Below are 20,932 nucleotides of genomic sequence, written 5' to 3' on the forward strand. Positions count from 1 at the left end.
TTGGCGGTAATTACTCTGCCTCTTCTCCTTTGCTGTTGTAGAATGATGGAAACACGGATATCTGGAGGTCTCTGGCCTGACCTCCTGCTTGCAGTGGGACTGTCTCCAGCATGTGAACTCCTCAGCCATGGCTTTGTCTGGCCAGGCCCTGAACGCATCCAGGGATGGTTCACTGGGCCACGACAGATCAGCTTTTGTTTGCTTTTGCTTGAGAGCTGTACCTAGTGAGCCACCCTCCAGCGTGGGTTATGCATTTAGGTTGGAATTACCTCATCCTGCAGGTTTGAAAACATTTAAGTGAACCGTTTGGGAAGTGTCCCGGTAGGGCTAATAATGTGATGTGTAATGTATCCCAATCCTTCTGTCTTTTCCATGCTAGTAGGGGAAATCTGAGCAGAGCCTCGTGCTGTTTGTGCAGGGGAGGGCAGGGATCCTGTTAGGTGGTTTTCCCATGTTTGCACAGGGGGATTGCAGGTGAAGCAGTTGGTTGTAGGACATTTGAGCTCGTGGTGGGTGTTTTCCCTTGGGTGTTATCCCTGGTGTTTATGGGAGCTGCAGGATGAGCTTCCTTTGCCCTGAGGCTGTGTGGGATTGGTGCTGCTCAGAGTGTGCTCAGGCTCAAGCCACACATACTCAAGGCTCACATTTGCCTTTTTATCCATCTTCCTCAGCCCCTCACCGTGAGGGGAGAGGGTTTTCCCCAGAGTCTGCTGCAGTTATTTCAGACAGCCTCCCATGAGAGGCCAGGAGATGTGCTGCAGCTCACATCTACGTCACCCCCATCACGGTCCTGAGCGTTAGTGGGAACACAACAGCTCCTCATCTGAGGAGTGAACTTCCCTTCCCACATGTCACGAGCCTCTGGGCACAGTGGGTGTCCAGGGATGGCACGCAGTCAGGCCAGACCAGAGGCCTCTGCTGCTGAGCCTGGGCTGGGCTGGATTTCTTCAGGCACAACTGCAGATTGCAACACCCTTGTGCTTGTTTCAGCCAGGAGGCCTTGCTTGGAAGGGAAGTGGCTGAGATGGAAGGAGCTGCTGAGGAGGTGGAAGCTTCCCTAGCCAAGGCCTCTTTACTGCACTCAAATCTGGCTGCATCCCTGGATTCTGCATCCCCTCATGTAACAGGGAGATTCAGAAATGGTGTGTATGCTTCATGGGCACTGAAAAGGAGAGCCCCTGTGGCTGGTCCTGATCTTCTGCCTGGAGATTCATGATTCCTGATCTGTCTGCACTGCCTTCTGCTCTGGAGATTCCTGTTGTGTTCCTGTTGGAGTGCAAACCAGCCCTTGTGTGGGATGAGCCTGGTGTGTGGGGTGAGCAGCAGTGTCCTTGGGTGGATAATGAAATCTCACTTGCAGAGGGGCCCTTTGGTATCCTGTGCATCTGAACCGCTCCTGCCTTTTGTTTCCATGCCAGAAAGGGCAGCCAAAAGGTCTGGGAGCACGGGCTTCTGTGTGCTGTGGTTATTTGAAGGTGCTGGTCCTTGCTGAGGAATCACAGAAATGTGGTGATGGGTGTTTTCAGCTGCTCTCTGTGTGTGCTCCTTCGGCCCCGAGTGCAGGGGTCAGGTTTGGGGTTGTGTGGCCAGAGGATCCTGGAGCAGCAGCTGTACAGGGCTTCAGGGGTGTCAGCTAGAGGCTATCACTGGCTGACAGCTCTTTTGTTACCCCCAGTTCTTCCATGCACCACTTATTTTTGGTTTTTATGGCATTGCTGCCATGAGCTGAGCTCTGCCTGCTCCATGGTTCAGCTGGATTGGTGTCCCTTGCTGGGAAAAGCACATGGCTGGTGCTGAATCTCTCCCTTCCCACCTGCTGTTCCTTCTCAGTGAAGCTTAAAGCCAGTGCTTATGGCTTGCTTTGGTTTTCTGCTGTTACTTTCCGTGTCTCTGGAATAAAATGTCCAGCGAAAGAAGCTGATTACCTTTTCTCAGAGCTGAATTTGGAGTTAGTACTCAGACATTGGTCTTCAGATCCCCGCAGCTTGTAGTTTTGAGATGTGATATGCCAACATAGATTCACCTGGGAAACCTCTGGGAGGGAGGAGCAGGCGTGGGGAAGTGTCACTGCAGGTGAGATAGCAGGACTTGTCAGAACTCCTTGCTCCAAAGTCATTACCAGGGTCGGGGGGGCCAGAAGGATCTGCCTCGCTGCAGTGGTGGGGAGGAGCATGTGGAAGATAATGCTCAGGATGTTAGACACTATCTAGTGCTTCAAGAAGGAAAGTCATCTTTGAGAGGGGCCTTATGCCTGCTGAATGTATCACCTGCTTCCAGGGGTAAGGTGTCAAAAGCCCAGAGCACAGGTTTTCCAGCCTGTGGGAGTTGAGCCTTTCCTTGGCTTGGCAGTGATCCTCATCTGCAGCAGGACACCAGAGGGTTCTTGGCTCACCATGCAGACGAGAGAGAGGCTGGAGACGTCCTGCTTGGGCTGGTCCCGGTGTCCAGGGAGAGGGAGGGACATCTGTTTGCAGATAATGGTTTTCTCTGCCCCTTTCTCACAGCTGCGTCAGCAAAGATGGGCAGGGAGAGTGTTTACTGGCATGTCCTTGTTGAGCCTCAGTGCCAGGAGTTCATTCCTTGTCTGCTTGACGTGTTCCCTGGGCCTTTGGCGTTACAACAACTAAAGCTGGACTGATCTGACTGCCCTGATTCTGACCTGGGGCTGCAAGTACCACTTTCTTTCACTCTCACCACCTTTGAGGCAGCCCATGATGTAGCAGCTGGGGACAGTGTTGTTTAAAAGACAGGGCACGTGGGAGGCTGCTGCTGTTTGGATCTTTCCTGGTAACATTAGAGCTCTGAGTGGCATTTTTGGGGCTGGGATTTTGGGGATTTTTTTGTTCCTCCATTGCCACCTCCTCAGCCGTTCTGATTCCTGGGTGAGGGAGCTGTGGGGGCACAGCAGTGCTGGGGCCTCTGCTCCGCTGTCCCAGCAGGACAGAGCTCTGCTGAGCAGTTGCCTGGGTGCCCAAAAACGAGCAAATTGGCTCAGCTGCAGAATTTTATCTGCTAGGGACACCTGTCCAATGGGTTTTTTAAGGGTTTACACCACTTGGGAAGGGTGTGCCCCACATCAGGTGTCCATAATGTCACCACATGCGCTGTCCTGTCACCTCTGAGCCTCCTCCTGTTACCCTGCAGAGCAGCTCTAGTCAGCACCTGGTGAAAGGGTGGTTTGTCAGAGTTTCCTGGAGGATGCCACACACGTGTCTCAGACTTGCCCTCCCCACCATGCCAAGCCCTGCCCTGCATCCCTCTTTTCCCAGGTTTATGGCTGCAGGTGGATTCCTCTGCAGTGTCAGAGCTGGGCTGAGCAGATGTTCAGCTGGGTGGTGGGAGTGAACACTCTCTCACTCTGTGGTAAGGACAGGACAGGGCTGGAGGGTGTAAACAGAGCACTTTTACAGCAGCCTTCTGTGTTCCATCAAAAGTTCCTGGAAAGGTGAAGGCGGGAGCTGCCTCTCACCACCTCTCCCTGAAAGAATAAAGAGCTTGAACACTGTGCAGGCCCAGCCTCCTCACTGGGACTGTCCTGTGCTCCTCACTTCCCCTGTCCCTGCTTGGCCCAGGGCTGCTCAGGTGATGTCCTGGTCCTGTGGGCCATGAGGTGTTGGTGCCTGCAGGATCAGCAGCTCCTGCTGTGGCCTTCCTGGATGAAGGCAGGTGGAATTGCTGCCATAGCCAGGCTAGGTGGGAGGCAGGGGATGTAAGGACCATGGAGCAGAGCCACTCTGGAGAGACAGGTGGTGTTATGGGAACGGCTTTGTTGTGCTGCCTTCACCTTAGTGCCAATATAATTATAGGTGCTCATTAATTTATTTCTCCCAGTGCCAGCTGGCCTGGGGACAGCAAAAGGCAACTTCCCAATCCCAGTGTGATCAGCTCGCCAGTTCAGCACCCACAAATTTCAAATTCCTGCCTTGCTGCTCAGCACAGCAGGTTATTTTTAAGCACTGGGACAAAAAAAAAAAACACCAACACTGAAACCCTTTCAAGGCATTATTTTCTATTTTGTGAGTCTACCTCTTATCTCTCCTTAAAACACTTCTGGAATACTTCTGAGATCCATGATATCATATAGATGCCTTAAACCAAATCGTCCTGCATCAGCATGAAAAAGCTTTTGTGTCTAAATTTGTGTGTGGAGTTTAGTATGTGCTAATGGCTCTTCATCTGTTAACTGGATGGATCTTTTCCAAGGCCAAACCATCACGGTGCCAGCCCTGGCCTGAGCCGGTTCTGCTCTTTTGCCCATGCTGAAGAAAAAGCTGTTCTGTGCAAAACCAAAACAGGGTCTGTTGATGTTATTCCTGGTCCTTCGAGAAGATGACTTAGTGGTCACATGTGCTGCTATGAGGTCATTAGGAAGTCTCTCAAATACACAATTTGAGAAGCAGTGATGCTATTGCAGAAGTATGCTCCCTCTGCGATGAGAGATGCAAAACTCTCCAAAGGCCTTGAGTCTGCAATAGCTCCGAGTGGGATCTGTTATTGTGCATATTTGGGCTCCTTCCAGTGGGAGGGGGGAAAAAAAAAAAAAAGGCTGTTTTCTGCTTTGCTTTATCCCTCGATTGATCAGTGGATGTGCTCCGTGGGATCAAATTACATCTCAGAGGGCATCCAGCAGGGAGCCTGTTTCTGTGCTGAACTGCTCGGCTGAGCCTCACTGCCAGGTCAGCAGTTTTCCAGCAGTGTTTTGTGCCTCCACAGCACTGTCCTTCCCCAGGGAAAGGAGCTCTGTTTGTGAGCTGGGCCGTTGCTCTTCCCAGTGCCGTGGGGAAATGAGAGCTTTCTCTGGACCCTCGATGGTGCTTCTGTCTGTGATCTGCATCTGCTTTGGTGCTTTTATTGATGTCACCCCTGGGCTCCCTGTTCCTGGATGTCCAGCCTTTCCTTCTGCTGCAAAGTACCCTGTGTCCTGCAAAGGGAATTGTTTTGGTCCCAGCTTACCCCTGTATCCAGCTTGGTTTGTGTGCCCCATCACGGTGACTATCTTTGTTTTGGCAGGAGAAGCTTTGGAAGGGTGTTATCCATCTCAGTGACACCCCCCATCCCTCTGAGCTGATTGACTCGCTCACACATGGGAAAATTACCCCGGGGGGGGGGGGGGAATAAGAAAATAGTCTTCTGTTCTCCTACAGAGGTGGCTTGTGTGGCTGGGATGGGGTATGGAGGCACGGAGGAAGGTGGGAGCAAGGGTGTCTGTGGTGACCAGTGACAAGGACCCCTGGGAATGGCCAAAAGTTGTGTCAGGAGAGGTTTAGGCTGGATCTTAGAAAAAGGTCCTTCCCCCAGAGGGTGGTTGGCACTGAACAGGCTCCCCAGGGCAGTGGGCAAAGCCCCAAGGCTGCCAGAGCTGCAGGAGGGTTTGGATGACCCTCTGGGGCACAGGGGGTGACCCTTGGGGATGGGCCCGTGCAGTGATAAGGGTTAGAACTTGATGCTCCTTGTGGGTCCTTTCCAACTTGGCATATTCTGTGATTCTCTGTCTTCCAGCTCACAGGTGTATTTTCCAGTTGAGACTTAGTGTGGGCACAGTGTGGTGCTTGTCTGCTTCCTTTTTTCCTTTGGGATACCCAGAATACCTGCTGCTTGTGTTGAGGCTTTGCTGGGATTCCTGCCTGGAGCTGCTGTAGCACGTGGCAGTGTGAAGAGCAGGCTGCTGTCCCCACTCCTCAGCCTCCTGCTGTCACATCCCTGCACTGCTGCCCCAGGAGGGTGTTCACCTCTGCCAGGTGTCCAAATGGGACATCACTGCCCTTTCCTTGCAGGGAGCAGGCTGGCACCTGCATTTCCCGATAGGCAAGTCAGCAAAATCCATCTGCTCTTCAGTCTCCCTCTGCTGCCACGGTCCCTGCTGCTGGAGCCCCACCTGGGGGTGTAAACCAGTGCCCTCAGAGGATGTTCCTCCCAAATCCCAGTGACCTTGTCACCCTGGTGAGCGTGGCCCCAGCCCTGTGTGTGCTCTGGGGCTCTCCAGGGGCAGTGGCTCTGCAGTGGAGCCCACGTGGGCAGGGACAGCAGCGGGTGCTGGTGCTGGAATGGCTTTGCAGCAGTTTTGTAGCCCCTGTGGTAGGTTATGGGGGGTCTCCCAGGGTGCCACAGCTTGCTGGCTCCCCCCTACCCAGCTCAGTGCCATCATCTGCTGTGGTGCTGCTTGTCCTGCCCCCCTGGAGCCTTAGCAGTGCCACCTGCCTGTGAGGTTCCCCCAAAGTGCCACAGCCTGGTAGTGAGTTCTGTACTTTCCCTCTCTTTCTGTGTTTTTAGGAGGAAGGGAAGGGAACGTGGTGTCACACAGCTGTCTGACAGCTGCCTTGGTGACCTCCCCTCCTGAGGGAAGCAATAGGGGTGATCTGTTGTGCTGAGCAGGCAGCGAGCCCTGGTGTCACTGCTGGACTCTCCCTCTTCCAGGAAAGGCTTTGGAGGCAGAAATCCAAACATCTGAGAAGTGCCCAGGGTTACAATAATTCTGTCTGCTGGACTTGCTTAAGAAATGCCTTGTTGTGTTTGTGCTTTTTACCTTTCCCCCACGGGTGGATGGCCCAGGCTGGTGGAGGATGAGGGTGAGGATGGAGATGCTCCTGCTGGGATTGTCCCTGGGAGCTCACACGGCCGTGCTAAGCACCAAGGTGCAGGCTGGCTCTGCGGTGCCTGGCCTGCCCCTGGGACTACACGGGCCCTGCTTCCTGAGCAGGAGAGCTGCTTTATGTTGTGGTTTTACTAAATGAATTCAAAGCTTGGCCTTCCTCCAGGCAAAGCCTGGGCCAAGTGCCAGCGGAGCAGCCCCCAGGGAGAGCACTGGAGCAAGGAGGGGCCAACAGCAGGGAAGAGCGGAGGAATCCAAGAAGGCAGATTTGCCTAGAAAACAGCTCTGTTTCCATCTGCTGGGTCAGGAGTTGCTATAGGAACTGGGATGATAGAGGCAGGGCCATCTCCTGGGCCTGTCTGTGTGTGCGGAGGGAGGGAGGAGGGAGGAGTTACTCAAGTTTGAACATATCATGTGTGCTGGTAGAAAGTTGCGAGGAATGTCGAAACTACAGCCTGGCTCAACCTGTGGAGCTCAAAGGAGACATGGCAGCTGCTCCCTGTGCTCAGCAGGCCCCGGGAGAGGCAGGTAGGCTCCTTCCAGCTTAACCTGGCTCTCAGCTTGTGATCAGCTCTCCTCCCTCCGTTTCCATCCTGGGATAAAGCACAAGCCCTGTGGAGACGTGCTGGAAGTGGAGGTGGTGGTGCTGGGAGGAGAAGGCTTTTGTCCCTGGGCTGGCAGGGAGATGGTGGCTCTTTGCTCCCTGTTTTCCCTTCTGCAGCTGTGGGAGGGCTCTCAAGTCGCGTTTTTTCCCTCAGGGATGTGTTCCTGGGGACCCCTGGGACCCGCAGGGTCTTCTGTGGGCAGAAATGTGAAGGTGGCTGGTGGGGCTCTGGCCAGAAGTAATTTCTGGGGCTGTCCTGGAAAAGTGCACAGTGTTTGATCTCTCAGAGGTGCCTGAGACGTTTCAGGTGTTTGGTCTCTGGGGTGCCTGAGATGTTTTAGGGCCAAGGCTGAGACAGATGTGCAAAAACTGGGGCTGGCAGTGAGTTGCTTTTGGACAGTGGGGGAGTTGGGGGAGGTGTTCTCCTGCCCCCCGAGCCCCAGCAGCTCTTGCCCCACATGAGTTTTGTGGCTGCACATATCCTGTGCTCCCTCCCCTCTTCTCCCAAGGAGAGGCAGACCCTGTCCCCTCCTGAAGCACCTACTGCAATTTTGGGCACTATTAAACTTTCTCAGACTCCCATTTAGCCTAAAACACGGGAGTGTGAATATGCAGGAAGCTGCACCTGAGAATCCTTGTTGTTAGGGTTAACCATAGGGCTCTCCAATAGCAGTCCCTCCAGATAAAATCTGATTTAATTCCTCAGTAAACCCAATTTTTCAGGTGCTGAGAACTTTCCAAAATAGCTGTGTTTCCACCAGAGCATTCCAGGGTCGGTCACTGCTCCACAGGTATTTATTTAATAGGTTTGGCTGAAATTTCATCTGCCCTTCTTGTTTCACAGAGGATAATCTTTGCTTAGAAAAAAAAAATAATAAAAAGGTGGGTAGTGTTGTTTCTCTTCTTGAGAAGCTGCACAATAAGCTGCTGAAAACTGAAATGTGATCCCTATCCAGAGAGGCAGAGCTTGCCAAACTGGCTGGGATCACAGCCCACCTACTCAGGCACCATCTTATCGTGGGCACAGGAAAGCCCCAGAGCCTGAGTAAAGACAAATGTGGAATAACCTGCCCGTGCAGGAGATAACTTTCTGGTCACATTAATTCCTGGTTTGCTTATGTCTGGCTAGAGGAAAATTTATATCCAGTGTACTCTCTTTTCACGTTAATGGAATCGCAGATGTTCTTATTATGTAGATCCACTTCCAATATTTTATTGAATTACTCCCACATTGCTCTGTGGCAATATGTCCCAGAGGCTTAATGTGCATGGTATGCTGTGGAATTTCATTTCCTTAGTTTTAATTTGTTGTTTTTTAATTTCAGTTCGTTTTCAATATGGAAAAGAGGTAAATGGGGTCCTTTCTTTTTTTTTTTTTTTTGGTCCTAGGCATCATTGTTTTACATGTTTCTTCCCCCCCTCTCATTTCTTCTATTTGCCTCAAACAATCCTGGGATTTTCCTACAGCTACCTGCCTTCTGTGTAATTGCTAAATCTTATTACTTCTCTGTGGGCTTCTGTTTTTTGGTCTGTCTTGAGAAAATGTGATCAGAACTGGCCCTTCTGCTTTTCCTGAGCTGTGAAATGCTGCTCGAGCTTTTCCCGTGTCCTTGGCTTTCCCTTTGTTTATGAGCACAACATTTTGGTTTGATTGCTTGAAAGACATTGTGGTAAGCAAAGATCTTCTCTGAGCTGTCTTACAGTCATGCAAGGTATTTTGCTGGAGCATTTAAAGGCAGTTTCATCTCTGTACATGAGAAGTTTTAAATTTGACTCGTAGAGTTGTTCTAGTGAATGGTAAACTGAGTGGAACATGGTGAGACCTGCCTGGAAATCCTCCCTGGAGTCTCCAGGCTCGAGGCAGCGGTTTCAGGTGATCTGAAAGTGTTGCCACTCACTGCTCCATCTTTGCCAGGCACTTCGTAAATTAAACTTTGAAACCGCTTTGGATCATAAACAGAGTTTGCTCGGCCTGAATGAACCAGCTGTTTGTACCCAGGCCTGGCTGTCCTGGCTTGCTGCAGGATGGAGGTTCTGCTGAGCCCCTGGAGAAATGGTACCCAGCGAGGTCACAGCCTGCCCTGTCCCCTGTGAGGCTGTGGGAGGGCAGGATCACACCCCACTCGCTGCATTTTGCTATTTGGAGTTGATTCCAGTCTGTGGAGAGCAGTGAAGTGATGGCACTGGAAAAAGCTGCTTCAAGTTTGGTATCTTCCTGGCTCTTCACCTTTATAAACGTTATTTGGTGAGCCCCTAGGGCTCCTCAAGGTGAGGGCAAGGGGCTGGGTGCCAGCAACAGGTGCTCTGAGTTTTATTTTTACAAATATGAAGGGGCACTGCAAAACTCGTAAGATGTAACTTTTGGTACTGTCAGCATTTCTGAAGTGCTTTGACAGAGATGAGATAGCCAGTTAAATAATTAATGCTCCAAAATCATGTTCCTGGTTTGGTTTTCACTGAACTCTCTTAGGTTTTGGCTTCCACCCTTGCAAACACCCTTGCTGCTGGTTCTCCAATGGTTTTGCAAAGAGTCCATCACCAGTAATGGTGTTTTAGCTTTCAGATAGATTTCACTATGAGCAATTTGCAAAACAAAGGTTGTAGATAAGTAGCTGTTATTGTAAAAGTCGGTGTTTTGAAAGGTAGGCATTTGATAAGGAAAGCTAAAAGAGAGCTGGAAAAGCACAGCAAATACCTCGTGGGGCGGTGAGAAATAATATCTGTATAACAAAACAAATTTCATCAATGGTGTTTATATTGTTGGGAAAGGTTGAAAAACCCCACTGATTGCTGATAATACAGAGAAGTAAAACATTTCCCATGTTTGGGAAGAAGCTGGATGATGTCCTCGCTTTTATGAGGATCTCAGCAAACCTCCCGTTGCACTGGTAACCAAGGGAGGGTGTGAAACCCAAGATAACATTTCAAAGCCTTTGAAACTCGAGCAACTCTGGAACCTGTTTGTTTAAAGCAAATTGGCAAAGCAGCTTTCTGAATCCTGGCTGCCAAATTGTAATAAATCTGGGAAGACCAAAGGAGTTCCAGAAGTTTGGGCAAACAGAAATGTCGTAGCAGTGTTTTCAAATAAGAGAGAGGGCAGGTAACCAGCGGGCAGTGGAGACCAGCCCCTGTCCACAGAGAGATCTGGGGGAGCTGGTGCATTTGGAAATCAGTGCCACAGCAAAGATGGAGCATTCCCAATGGTCTGTGTGCTCTGATGGAAAGCAGATCATGTCTGAAAAATCTTCAGATTGTGGTTTTTAGTAAGATTCCTGTACCGACTGCCAAAAGGAGCTGCGCTGACATGGTGTATCTGTGTCCCAAGGTCCCTGCTGTTGACCAAGTGCTGCTGCTCCCAGGAGGCAGAAGAAGCTCTGCTTTGGCATCAGGAGTGTGGTGGATCCCCTGGCAGAGCAGTGCAGGCATGTCTCCCTCGCCCTGGCACTGATCTCTGGCATATCCTCCGTGCTGTCCTGGGATGCCTCCCCGCTGCTGGTGGGCTCTGAGCTGAGAAACACCTTCCTGAGCAGTTGTGGTGGGCTCTGATCTCTGCACATCCCCAGCCCCTGCCCTGTGCCAGGGTGGCAGTGCCTCAGTCTCCGTGTCGCTGACCAGCACCGGGAATAAGCTGATTTAGCAAGTGCCACCTGATACCTCTCAAAAATAGTTACCAGTGGGAATGTGATCCCTGCGCTCCCCAAGCAGAGGGCTGTGGAGTAGTGCCCAGTGTCAGGACGGGACAAACTCAGTTATTCCCTGGTTTGCTCATGAGGAAGCCAGTGGGAGTCGTGGCAAAATCCAAGCAGAGCTGTCCTGCTGGAGTCCCACTGGCTCTGGATGGAGCCTCTGTCTCACCAGTGCTGACTTGGGAGAAAGTATCAAGTGATGTAATACTGAAATTTGACTTCCCTGAGCAGGCTGGTGGAGCCAGGGCGGTTTAGTCAGGACAAGAGAAGGTGTTGGGATAGCCAAGAGCAGGTGATCAAGAAGCCTCTTTACTGAGCAGTGGTTGAAATCACAGGAGTTCTACCTCAGCATAAGCAGGGGGGAGAGTTTTCCCTTCACAGCCAGTCGAACAGTGTCCAGAGATGTGGGGGAACCTCCATCCTTGGAGGTTTCGAAGACCCAGCTGGACAAAAAGTCCTTTGCAGGCTGTTCTGAAATTGGTGCTAACCCTGCTTGGAGCGGGAGGTGGGATTAGATGCTCTCCTGAGGATCTCCTCCAGCCCAAATAATTCTGCAGCTTGGTAACCTGATCTCCTTCCCAATGCAAGTCAGAGCACAGTGAAGTGAAAGGTTATGGTGGAGCCCCTTGAGGACGGGGAGGGAGGAAGGTGGTTTAGATTGAGTGCTCTTAATACCCCATCTGTCATCTCTGTGGTTAATGTGTCACAGAGATGGTTGGTATGTGAGAGACTCTTGCAGTGGAAGATTGTAGGTCTTGAGAGGACTGTTGCTGACTTCTAGTTGGTTATGTTTTAAAGAAAGTTTAAAAAAAAAAAAAAAGAAAAAAAGCTGGATAGAGATGCCAGGGGTGAAAATGTCAGTGTGCTGGGTGCTCCCTGTGGCCTGTCAGGGTGGGAAGGATGCTCCAGAAGGGGACAGTGAGGGACACTGCTGCTTGGGCAGGGAGAAGGCAGGTTCTTGGCACTGTCAGGGCACAGTCTTTTCTTCTCCTGACACTTCAGTCCTGCAGAAGCAGTGGGGCTGGAGCCTCTGCAGTTGAGGGGACCTGTGTCGTGGAGGGTGTGCTGGGGTGCACGAGGCTCCCCCTGCTCCTGGGTTTAGGGTTCCTGTGCTTGTGTCCTGTGCAGGACCTGCCTGGGTCGTGGGAAGTGCCTCCCAGATTCCTCAGCTGGGATCAGCTCAGGGTTCCCATGCCCTGGGCCTGGTGGGGAAGGGTAGCTTTGTTTTTGGATTAGCTGAGCTAAGAACCACCATTGTGGTGCGATGAATTCGCATTCCCTTATCTTGGGCTTTGCCTTTCTAATGGTTTCTAATTTTGGCCTTGTTACTTTGATGGATTAAATTACATTTAATGCATGTTCATTTATCCCTGACTCTGGTTTTGTGACAGAAGTGCTCTGTGCAGTTTCACAAGCCAAGGACACCCCTCTCCCATGGGAGTGGCCAACAGGCAGTGGGAAAAGCCGGAGGATTTATTGGCCTCCTTTCTTGTGCAGAAACACCAGCCCCTCTCTGGGCTGTGGGTGAGGCGCTCCCTCAGCTTTGACTCCATGGGCTGAACCTTCTCCCAGCGTGTCGTGGGTGACCAGAATGCTGTTTTTCTCCTAAAACCCAGCAAGTGTGAGGTGTCACTTTTTTCATTAATAACCCTGTTAAGATGTTTGGCCGCAGTGTGGAAAATGAGGTTCAAACCTTCCTCAGCCTCAGGGCAGGTCTGTCCCTCACCCTTCAAGAGGGTGACCACAAAGTACACCCAGACCTCGATGTTCCCATTCTTCTGCCACTGCCTCAGACCCAGGTCTGTGCTGTCCCTGTCCCTGCCCCAAGTGCCACTCCTGAACGTTGTCCTTTTAGCCCCACATGTTGTTCTTTCCTGTCTCCTGTGGTGGCAGGTCTCCTAATGCCACCTCAAAGATGACACTGGAGCCTATTCCTGTCTCCCTTTTCCTGTTCCTGTGACTTACTTCTCACATGCACCTTGATTAACCCAACCCTTTCACCCCAAACCTGCCTGGTTTTATCTGTCCAGCCTTTTTGCTGCTCTGGATGTCACTTTGTGGTGTCGCTGTTTCTGCCCTGTCCCCTTATCATGTTCCTGACATTGCAATGGCTTTTTCCTCTCTGGTACCCATATCCAAAACCTCCTGCTGCAGCCTTGCACTTCATGCCAGGATCTTGCAGCCCCTGGTGTGTTGATTTTTGGTGTGTGACTTTTGGCACTTGGTTTGTCCAGACGCCACCCACGTGTCACACGGAGACCTTTCCCCCTTGTGCAGTTGATTGAATGTGGGCAGAGAGACCACACTCTGAGTTCACCTGAGGGAAAACTTGTTGCCTTCTTTTTTCCAGCCTTGTGTCAGTATTTGAATTTTAAACTAAGCAGAACGCTTTAAGGAGTGATCAGAATTCTTTCTGCTGAGCGTTTTCATCGGCAAATTCTCCGGTCCAAACCGGAGCTGCGTGGGCTGTGTGTGCTCCAGAGGAAGAATTGCTGGGGTTGGGGTCTCTCAGATGAACTCTGAGGCAAAGAGAAATGTTCTGCCCTCATTTTGGAGCCAGCAAATAGGAAATCACACTTTCCAGCCTCCTATTTCTTCAGGCATCAGATACCGCCCCAATTACCAGCTTTACTGTTTCCTCGTTGAGTTCCTTTAGGAATGCCAGGAGGTGCCATCCAGTCCTCTTGATCCTGAACCTCTTCTGAGGATGCTTTGATTTCAGGGTAGATCCCCACGTTGTACCTGGATCTCTCTGTGTGTGATGCACTCTGTGTCTTGACCACGCCTGGGGAGTTTCTTGGTGTGTGTGGTGGGATTCCTGCAGCAGACCCCGAGGTCCCGCTCCGAGGTAATGATCTGCGAAGGAACCAGTTAAAACAAATGCCTGCTTCACTTGGGATCTGGAGGGGCTTGCAAACATGCCAGACCTCCGTAATGGATCTCTGGAGGGAGAACAGTGCCTGGAGGAGCTCCAAGTCCCACCTTCTTCGTGCACATCACTAAGGAACAGCTCCCTCCTGTGCCCGCAGAGCCGGGGACAGCGCTGGGTCACAGCGAGCTGGTTCTCTGTGGAGAGGTGGATTGGGCTTTTTAGGCATGGTATCTGCTGGGTTGACTGGGGAAAAGTGCCCTCTTTTGCATGTCTTGGGGAGTTTTTTGACTAGGAGATTTTTTATATTTTTTTTCCACTCTCCCAATGATTGTAACAGGATTTTATTCTCCTGCAGCCAGCTGTTAGCAATTAGCAACTTGATCCAGTCAGGCCTGAGAACAGAGTTTAACACTTTCTTGCCTCTGAGAGGATGTTGCTAATCCTGTTTTTGCTGGGTTTGGGCTTGTGCTGGAGTTTTGGCACTTGGTGTGTATGTGTGGGCAGGTCAGGAAGAGAGGCAGGAGTACAGCAAGGGACTCTCATGCAACTGAGAGAGCTGCAAGGAGAAGTATCAAGTCATCTACCCAGCAAAAAAATCATGAGGAATAGAATTTCTAAGCAGTTTGTACAGAGGGTTGTATTTAGTAGCATATTCCAATGTCCTAGCACTGGGAATTGTGCAGCTTGGAAGTCCAGTCTGCTCCTGGCTGAGATTTAGACTCAGCAGAAAGCAACATCAGTAGTTCTTCCAGCAGGGATTTCTGACAGTACCAGCTCCTGAGTGGAGCTGAACCTCCTCTAAATGTTTCACCCTCCAAAGGGGTGAAGAACACTCCTGCTGACCTTGCTTAAGCAAGCACAGCATTTGAAGATGAGCAGTGGCACTGTTTGCTCCCTCTGTGCAACGTCTCTCCTGGGACTCCCAGACAGGCACTTTGGTGGTCCAGGACTGGGAACCAAATGTGGTGGAAAGAACAAACCCAGCACAGCCTGAACCAGCTGCTGAGGTCCCTGGGTAGGGCTGAACTGCTGGAAATAATTCATCACTGCCACTTGCAGAGGTGAGAATTCATGTCACCCAGCTGTGGCCACCTGGGAATGACGAGGCTGGTCCAGGCCAGCCTTCTCTGCCATCAGTAGAGACACACACACAGAACTTTCATCCTGCTCATTCCTTGGACACTCTTTGGTGTCAAAAGCCAGCTTTTGTAGATGTGGAGCTGCTTACAGGTGAGCTCTAGAGCCAGCTCTGTAGCTTTCCTTTCCTCCTCTGGAGGCCACATCTTCCAGTTTTGGCTTGGAGTTGCCCCAAGCTGTGTTTTTTTTGTGGAGCTGCAGAGGTCCATGTACCCATGTCCTGAGAAGCCCCTGGCTCTCAGGGTGGGAGGCAGCTCTCTGTGCCCCACAGCCCTGCCTTCCCTCCAACACTGATTCCTGCCTCAGTGGCAGGAGCTGACTTGGTGCTTGGGCATTTCTGTGTGACTTCCCCTGTCCCTCCTCCACCTCATTCATCCTTTCCTCCTGATATTTTCATTTTGATCCCCACATCCAGGCACTCAAATGATGTGACTGGCTCTGTGGCAGCACAATAGGTGTCATTTAGAACGTGGTGTGAGCTTTGCATAAAGCCAGTGGGAACTTAAATTATTCTGCTTGGTCTGTACCTGGTCAAGTGTGATAATGGTTCTGTTGGTGATGTGTTTATTCTGTTGCTGGGACACTGGTGGCCGTTGTCATGGCCTGCTCACAGGTGATTTTGGGAGGATGGGAGACACTTAGCACAGGCTCGGAGGGGTGGGGAGGGTTTACAGTCCATGTGTGCTGTCCTCTGCCATCTGAAGGCTCCAGCAGAGCTGGCAGCTTTTAAACCTCCAGCTCAGTTGTCACCTGGGAGATGTTTCCAAGCTGCTGTTCTCCTGCCAGGACCTCCTCAGCTCTGTTCAGTGGCTGGTCCAGCTTGGGCACCCACGGGAAGGATCTATCCCAGGCTTCACCCACATGGTGGAGCTGATCTGGGCAGACACCTGGGTCATGGTCAGGGCGTCCCATGCACCACCAAACAGGTCTGTGCTGTGTTCCCATCACCTCCTCCAGGAGGGTGGTTCAAGTTAAAGCCTTAATGTTCATGACAAGCACTTTTCTGAGGTCCTGTGGCAGGACTGTCTCCCCTGGTGCTGAACTCTCTGCAGGTCCTGCTTTGGGAGCTTCCAGGACACCTTAGCAAATCACCTGCATAAATTAACACCCACCTGTCTTCAACCTCTGCCACAAAACTGTCTCTTTACAAAGTCTCCCTCCACTTGACTAACAAGAAGTCTCTGCCCCCTGGGAGTTGCCATCTGTCCTGGGATGGTGGCAATCGGTGTGTTTTCATCGACCACCACCCCCTCCCATTTCAGTGGGGAAGGGTGACACAGCTGGGGAGTGCTTGGTCAAAACCTCTCTTTGTGGTCTCCAGACCCCCCTGCTGAGGTTTGGGCTTTCTCCTCCAGCGCTTTCGCTTTTTCACGCTCGCCACCCAAAATGCCACAAAATCACAGCCCCTCGTTGCCAGCCCTGGCCAGGGTGTTTGGGTGGGGATGGCTGGAACAGGAGGGGTGCTGGCAATCTGTAGGTGTGTTTTGGTTTGCTGGCCCCGTTCCCTGGCTGGGCACAGCAGCCACCCAGCATTAGCTCCCCCTCCCTCGGGCCTGTTTGGCTCCTTTCCCAAAAGGCCCGTGGTTGTTTTTCAGGCTTGGAGCCATCTTTTCTGCTGGAATCCAGCAGGGACAATGGCCAGTAGCATATCCTTAGGAGAGAGAACAAAAACAGGGCAAGCTTCAGTGATTCTAACCCTGATTTAGCTTCTGGCCATCCAGCAATCTGTGGTTTTACCTTTGGATGTAAGAAGCTGTGGTGTGTCTGTCTGTTGTGAACGTATCCAGTTCCCTTGGTATCCACGGCAACTCAGGGCTGTGACTTGCACAGTTTAATTATGTTGGGTGGAAAAATAGAGCCTTTTGTTAGAAACCTCTGAGCTAATGGCATCTGATGCTCCTGCACTCATGCGTGCACTGCCATAGTGATGGGCCCTTTTATATCCTTTCTTCCTTTCCTGACAAATCCAGTGTTGCCTTTTTACTACCACTCTGAGGATTCCTGAGAAACACCCTCTGGTCCTGGCAGCTTTACATTTATCGATTTGTTCTGTTTTCTTCTGGCATTTCATTATGAGACGGAGCCTCCAACCTGCCCCCTGTAAAATTATCCTCCAGGATGGGAACCTCCCGAGGCTCTTTGTAGTGAGTGTGGACACAGAATTGACACAACTGCTGCCGTGACCTCGTGCTCCTTTAGGTGCTATCATGGCTCTCCACTGAAATTGCCAGTGTTTGAGCTCTTTGCTGTTTTCCACGTTTCCAAACAGGAAATGGAGTGTGCTCTCACATGTGAGTGCACGTGGATTTTTGGCAGCACTGTGGAGGTGTAGGGAGAGAGATTTTTCACTCTGTTTTGTACATATAGCTTCAGGTTGTGTGGCAAGTCCCAGAGTGCCCACTTGGCTGGCTTGGAGTAGGCACCTGGTGCAGATAGAGGTGGATAAACCCTGCTTGGGCAGCCAAGCTCATTGTAGCTGCAGCTTCAGGACTTGTTAAAATAATGAGGAAAGTGAAGAATTGATGAAGGAGAGATTACTTTGCATTGGACTTGTTTAAGAGCAGTTAGGAGAGTGCATCCACCCAGGAGTCCTGGCAGCTGAGTGCCTGAAGGCTGAGCAGCACAGACAGCTCTGGAGGGGGTGTAGATGGTTAGTTCTTCCCAGAGCCTGTGCTGCAGCGACGGGTCAGAGCAGGGCTCAGGGCAGAGCCACTCTTGAAGGCATGGAAGGTTGCCCAGCCCATCACGAGGCCATGACAACGCAGCAAGTGTGCAGCACAGAGGAGCCCTGTCTCTGGAGGACTCTCACCCACTCTCTTTGCTTTGTCTTTCAGAAATGTAGGTGGCAGCTGCTGCCCTTGAAGGACTCGCACCCGTCCGACCCTGCACGGCGCCTGCGACTGCTACCATGATCTTCTGCATGCTGCTGCTGGCCTCACTGCCTGAGCCCTCTGGCACAGAAGTCAACCCTGGTAGGGAGAGGGTGCTGCTGTCCCACCTTTTGTGTGCTCCTTCCCAGGCTTTCTTAGCCTCTGGTGGTGGTTGCACATGAGTGTGAAGGTTTGGCGTAAATACAATCGCTGACGTAGTTGGCCAGTATTCCTTGGCAGCTGGGCTGGAGTGGGACAGCTCTCCTGCCCGTCCCAGGAGGGCTAAGGCACATGGACATACTCCTTTGTCTTCCCTGTGCTCTCAGCAGGCTCTGAATGTCCCCTCCCTGCTTTGACCGTGTGTCCTGCAGAACAAACCAGCCTCTGGACTGGCTCAGAGATTCTGTGCTCACCTGGGAAAGCAAATTACCACTTAGCAAAGCATCAGCCACAGCTCTGCAGCCACAAGGGGCATTCTGGAGAGAGAAGTGTGGAAGGAAAGGTGGAAAACCCCACCTGGCACGAGGCTAAGGTAGAGACAGGGATATGAGCCTGTGAGTCCCTGTGGAGGGCAGGACCTCTTATCCTCCAGCATTTGGCAAGATACAGTCAGGATGGAGATGAGGAAGATAATTGTCTGTGATATATTGCACAAATTCCCGTAATGAGGTGTTTTGAGCTGGAGGCAGACTGAGAAAGAAATGAGTCTGATCCTTTCCCAGCTTGGCTGAAGGTGTGTGTGGTGAGGCTGCAGTGCTGCCCCGAGGGCTGGGCTGGCTCTGTTTGTTTGGAGCCCTTTGTGGCTGGCTCTGACCCTGCTCTGGCCTGTGGATGTTTGCAGAGGTTTGAGGTTGTGCTGCAAGCAGCCAGCAGTGAAGTGAGCACTGCAGCGCTCCCTTTGCACAGCCATTCCCTGCCCTGGACACCCCAGCACACATCCAGGCTGGAGCTGGGGCTGCCACCCGGCTCTGCTGGTTAAACCACCGCGGAAGAGGAGGGAAGGTGGCACCTGGAGGGTCAGTCCCACACACGTTCCTTGTGGTGGTGATTAGTACAGAGGTTCCTGCACCCAAGGGTGCAGGAATAGCTCCCCCCCTCCAGCTCCAGGGAGGTGTGGTGGGCTCTGAGCACAAGGCTGTGGGCCAACCCTCCTGCAGGAATCTTCTCCTTCAGGAAACAACCACTCACACGTCTCAGTTCTGCCTGGGACGTGCTCAGGCTCCCTCAGCTGCTGTGCCCTGTTCTTCCCAGCCACGCTCCAGCACCGTGGCCCAGCTGATGCTCCCTGGCTGTGATGATCACAGGCTCCATGGATTCTCCTGATCCCATCCAGGAGCAGCCAGAGCACCTCCTGCATTGGCTTCCAAACCAAGGGGGCTGCCTTGTGGGTGATTTCAGACCTATGTAGGAAGGTTCTGTGGAGTCTCTCGCCTTACATCAGTTGTTTGACCTCCCTGACAGGTGAGCTGTGCCATTTCTCTGAGCCCCCAGTGCCTCCTGTCTGCATGGCAGCTGAGTGTGTCCCTCAGTGCAGGGGTCCTGGTGGCACCTAAACACAACCCAAGGATGGTTTTGATCCTGATAACGTGCATTTTGGTGAGAGCCTCATGCTGCTTGTTTTAGTGGGAGCCATGGCCACCCATAAGAGTGCATCTCTTGATGCCAGGGACACTGTCTTGTATCTGCCAGCTCAGGGGTTGTGACCAAATGAGTTTTGTTAAGGATTGCAGTGAGTCCCCAGAGACCTTCCCAGCTCCCTCTCCACCTGGCATTGCTGTGTGGTGTATGTTTGACCTTGAAATAAGGTGTGGCCGTACAGGACTCCCACTGCAGGAGCACAAACCCCACTTTCAGGTGATGACCCCACCCTTTTGGACAATCCCCATGTATTTACCCGTAGTTCAGTGACAGCTCTCCAGCAATGGATCAGCTTGTGCTGCTCTGTGGTGGGACAGGTGGGAGTGAAGACAATCAAGGGTGGTTTAGTTTAGTAAATAACCTACTGCCAGAGCAGTAGGAGAGCTCCTGGCTGGCTCTCAGCAGTCAGTCATGCTTGATCCCAGGCTGACACCACTTACCTCCCAGGGAACTCCACAGAGACTCCTCAGAATGGCTCTTGTGGGGAGAGCAGAGGCCCATCCAGCTCTGTGCCCTGACTCCAGCAGGGTCCCTCCCTCTGGTGCTGGAAGAGTGCAGGGATGGGCAGGCACACAGCAGTGCTTTACCTCAGGATGGCTCTCACATCACTGCAGCTTTCAGAGCCAGTGCTGGGGGATTTGCTTGTGGTAGCTGTGGGTTTGTGCAGCTGACTGGTCTTTGGACCCCTGGGGACCTGTGGCATTGGAGTGTTTAATAGATTAAGGGGGAGTGTGCTGGGTTTGAACTCTCCTACCTGACCTTTTGATTGCTCCTGGCTCTGGTATTTTGGGAGACAGCGAGGGTATATATTGTTCAGGATATAAATGATCTTTGTCATACTTCAGTAATTCCTTGTGTAAGATGAGGCTGCTGATCTTTCCTTTTTCATCATCTGTGTTGCCTTCTCTGCCTATTGATGAGAGGAGGAAGGAGCCAAGAGTTCTATTCCTTATCTGCCTGGCATCTGACCACAGATACAGACAGTGGTGTAATGCTGTTTTCTAGGGTTTTTTATAGGTATTTTCATAATTTGCCCTTTCTTTTTTTTTTTTTTAAATATTAAATAATCTGGTATCATCAGCAAACATTGTCACCTCACCACCCATCTCCTTTACAGGATTATTTAGGAATGCAGAGCACATCACACACTCACTGATAAGGTGGCTGGCAGCTGCAGGCAAACCTTTTTGGAGCACCCTCTGTTTGCAGACATTTCTGCATTGAATCTCTTGGGTTGCACTGAATCATTCAGCCTGTGATGGTTTATTCTCTGTGGTGATAAAAAAGAAGTGGGAACAGAGAGGGAACAGACTGGGACAGGGTAGGAGGGATGGACAGGGGCTTGTGCTCAAATAAAAACCCCCACCTGCAGTGACAGCACAGAGCAGATGTTTCTATAACTCATCAATCCCCTCTAGTAGAATCTGTTTAACTTCTCCCTCGTTACTGGGCTGGTGAAGATAATAACTGTTCCTATTTGAGCCCAAGTGGAGCATCCAGTTTATTCCAGGGGAAGAAGAATGTTTAACAAAACCT

At 51.5% G+C, this 20,932-nt stretch overlaps 1 protein-coding gene across 3 annotated transcripts in view; it reads left to right on the forward strand.

Annotated features, from left to right (window-relative positions):
* Nucleotides 1–6,961: 6,961 nt before the first annotated feature.
* LOC114069736 (discoidin domain-containing receptor 2-like) overlaps nt 6,962–20,932 on the forward strand; it is a 45,024-nt gene continuing 31,053 nt past the window's right edge. The window contains exons 1-2 of one of the 3 annotated variants that reach the window (XM_027906741.1): nt 6,962–7,117; nt 17,723–17,860. In XM_027906741.1, the coding sequence (XP_027762542.1) occupies nt 17,797–17,860 (64 nt within the window). In that variant the 5' untranslated portion in view covers nt 6,962–7,117; nt 17,723–17,796. Of the gene's footprint in view, nt 7,118–11,640; nt 11,664–17,722; nt 17,861–20,932 lie in introns of those variants that run through there. The other 2 variants (XM_027906739.1, XM_027906740.1) reach the window with 2 other exon arrangements.

Source organism: Empidonax traillii, unplaced genomic scaffold, assembly GCF_003031625.1.
Source record: "Empidonax traillii isolate 1590-97213 ecotype Southwest subspecies unplaced genomic scaffold, ASM303162v1 scaffold1350:size273897, whole genome shotgun sequence".
Classification (NCBI taxonomy): domain Eukaryota; kingdom Metazoa; phylum Chordata; class Aves; order Passeriformes; family Tyrannidae; genus Empidonax; species Empidonax traillii.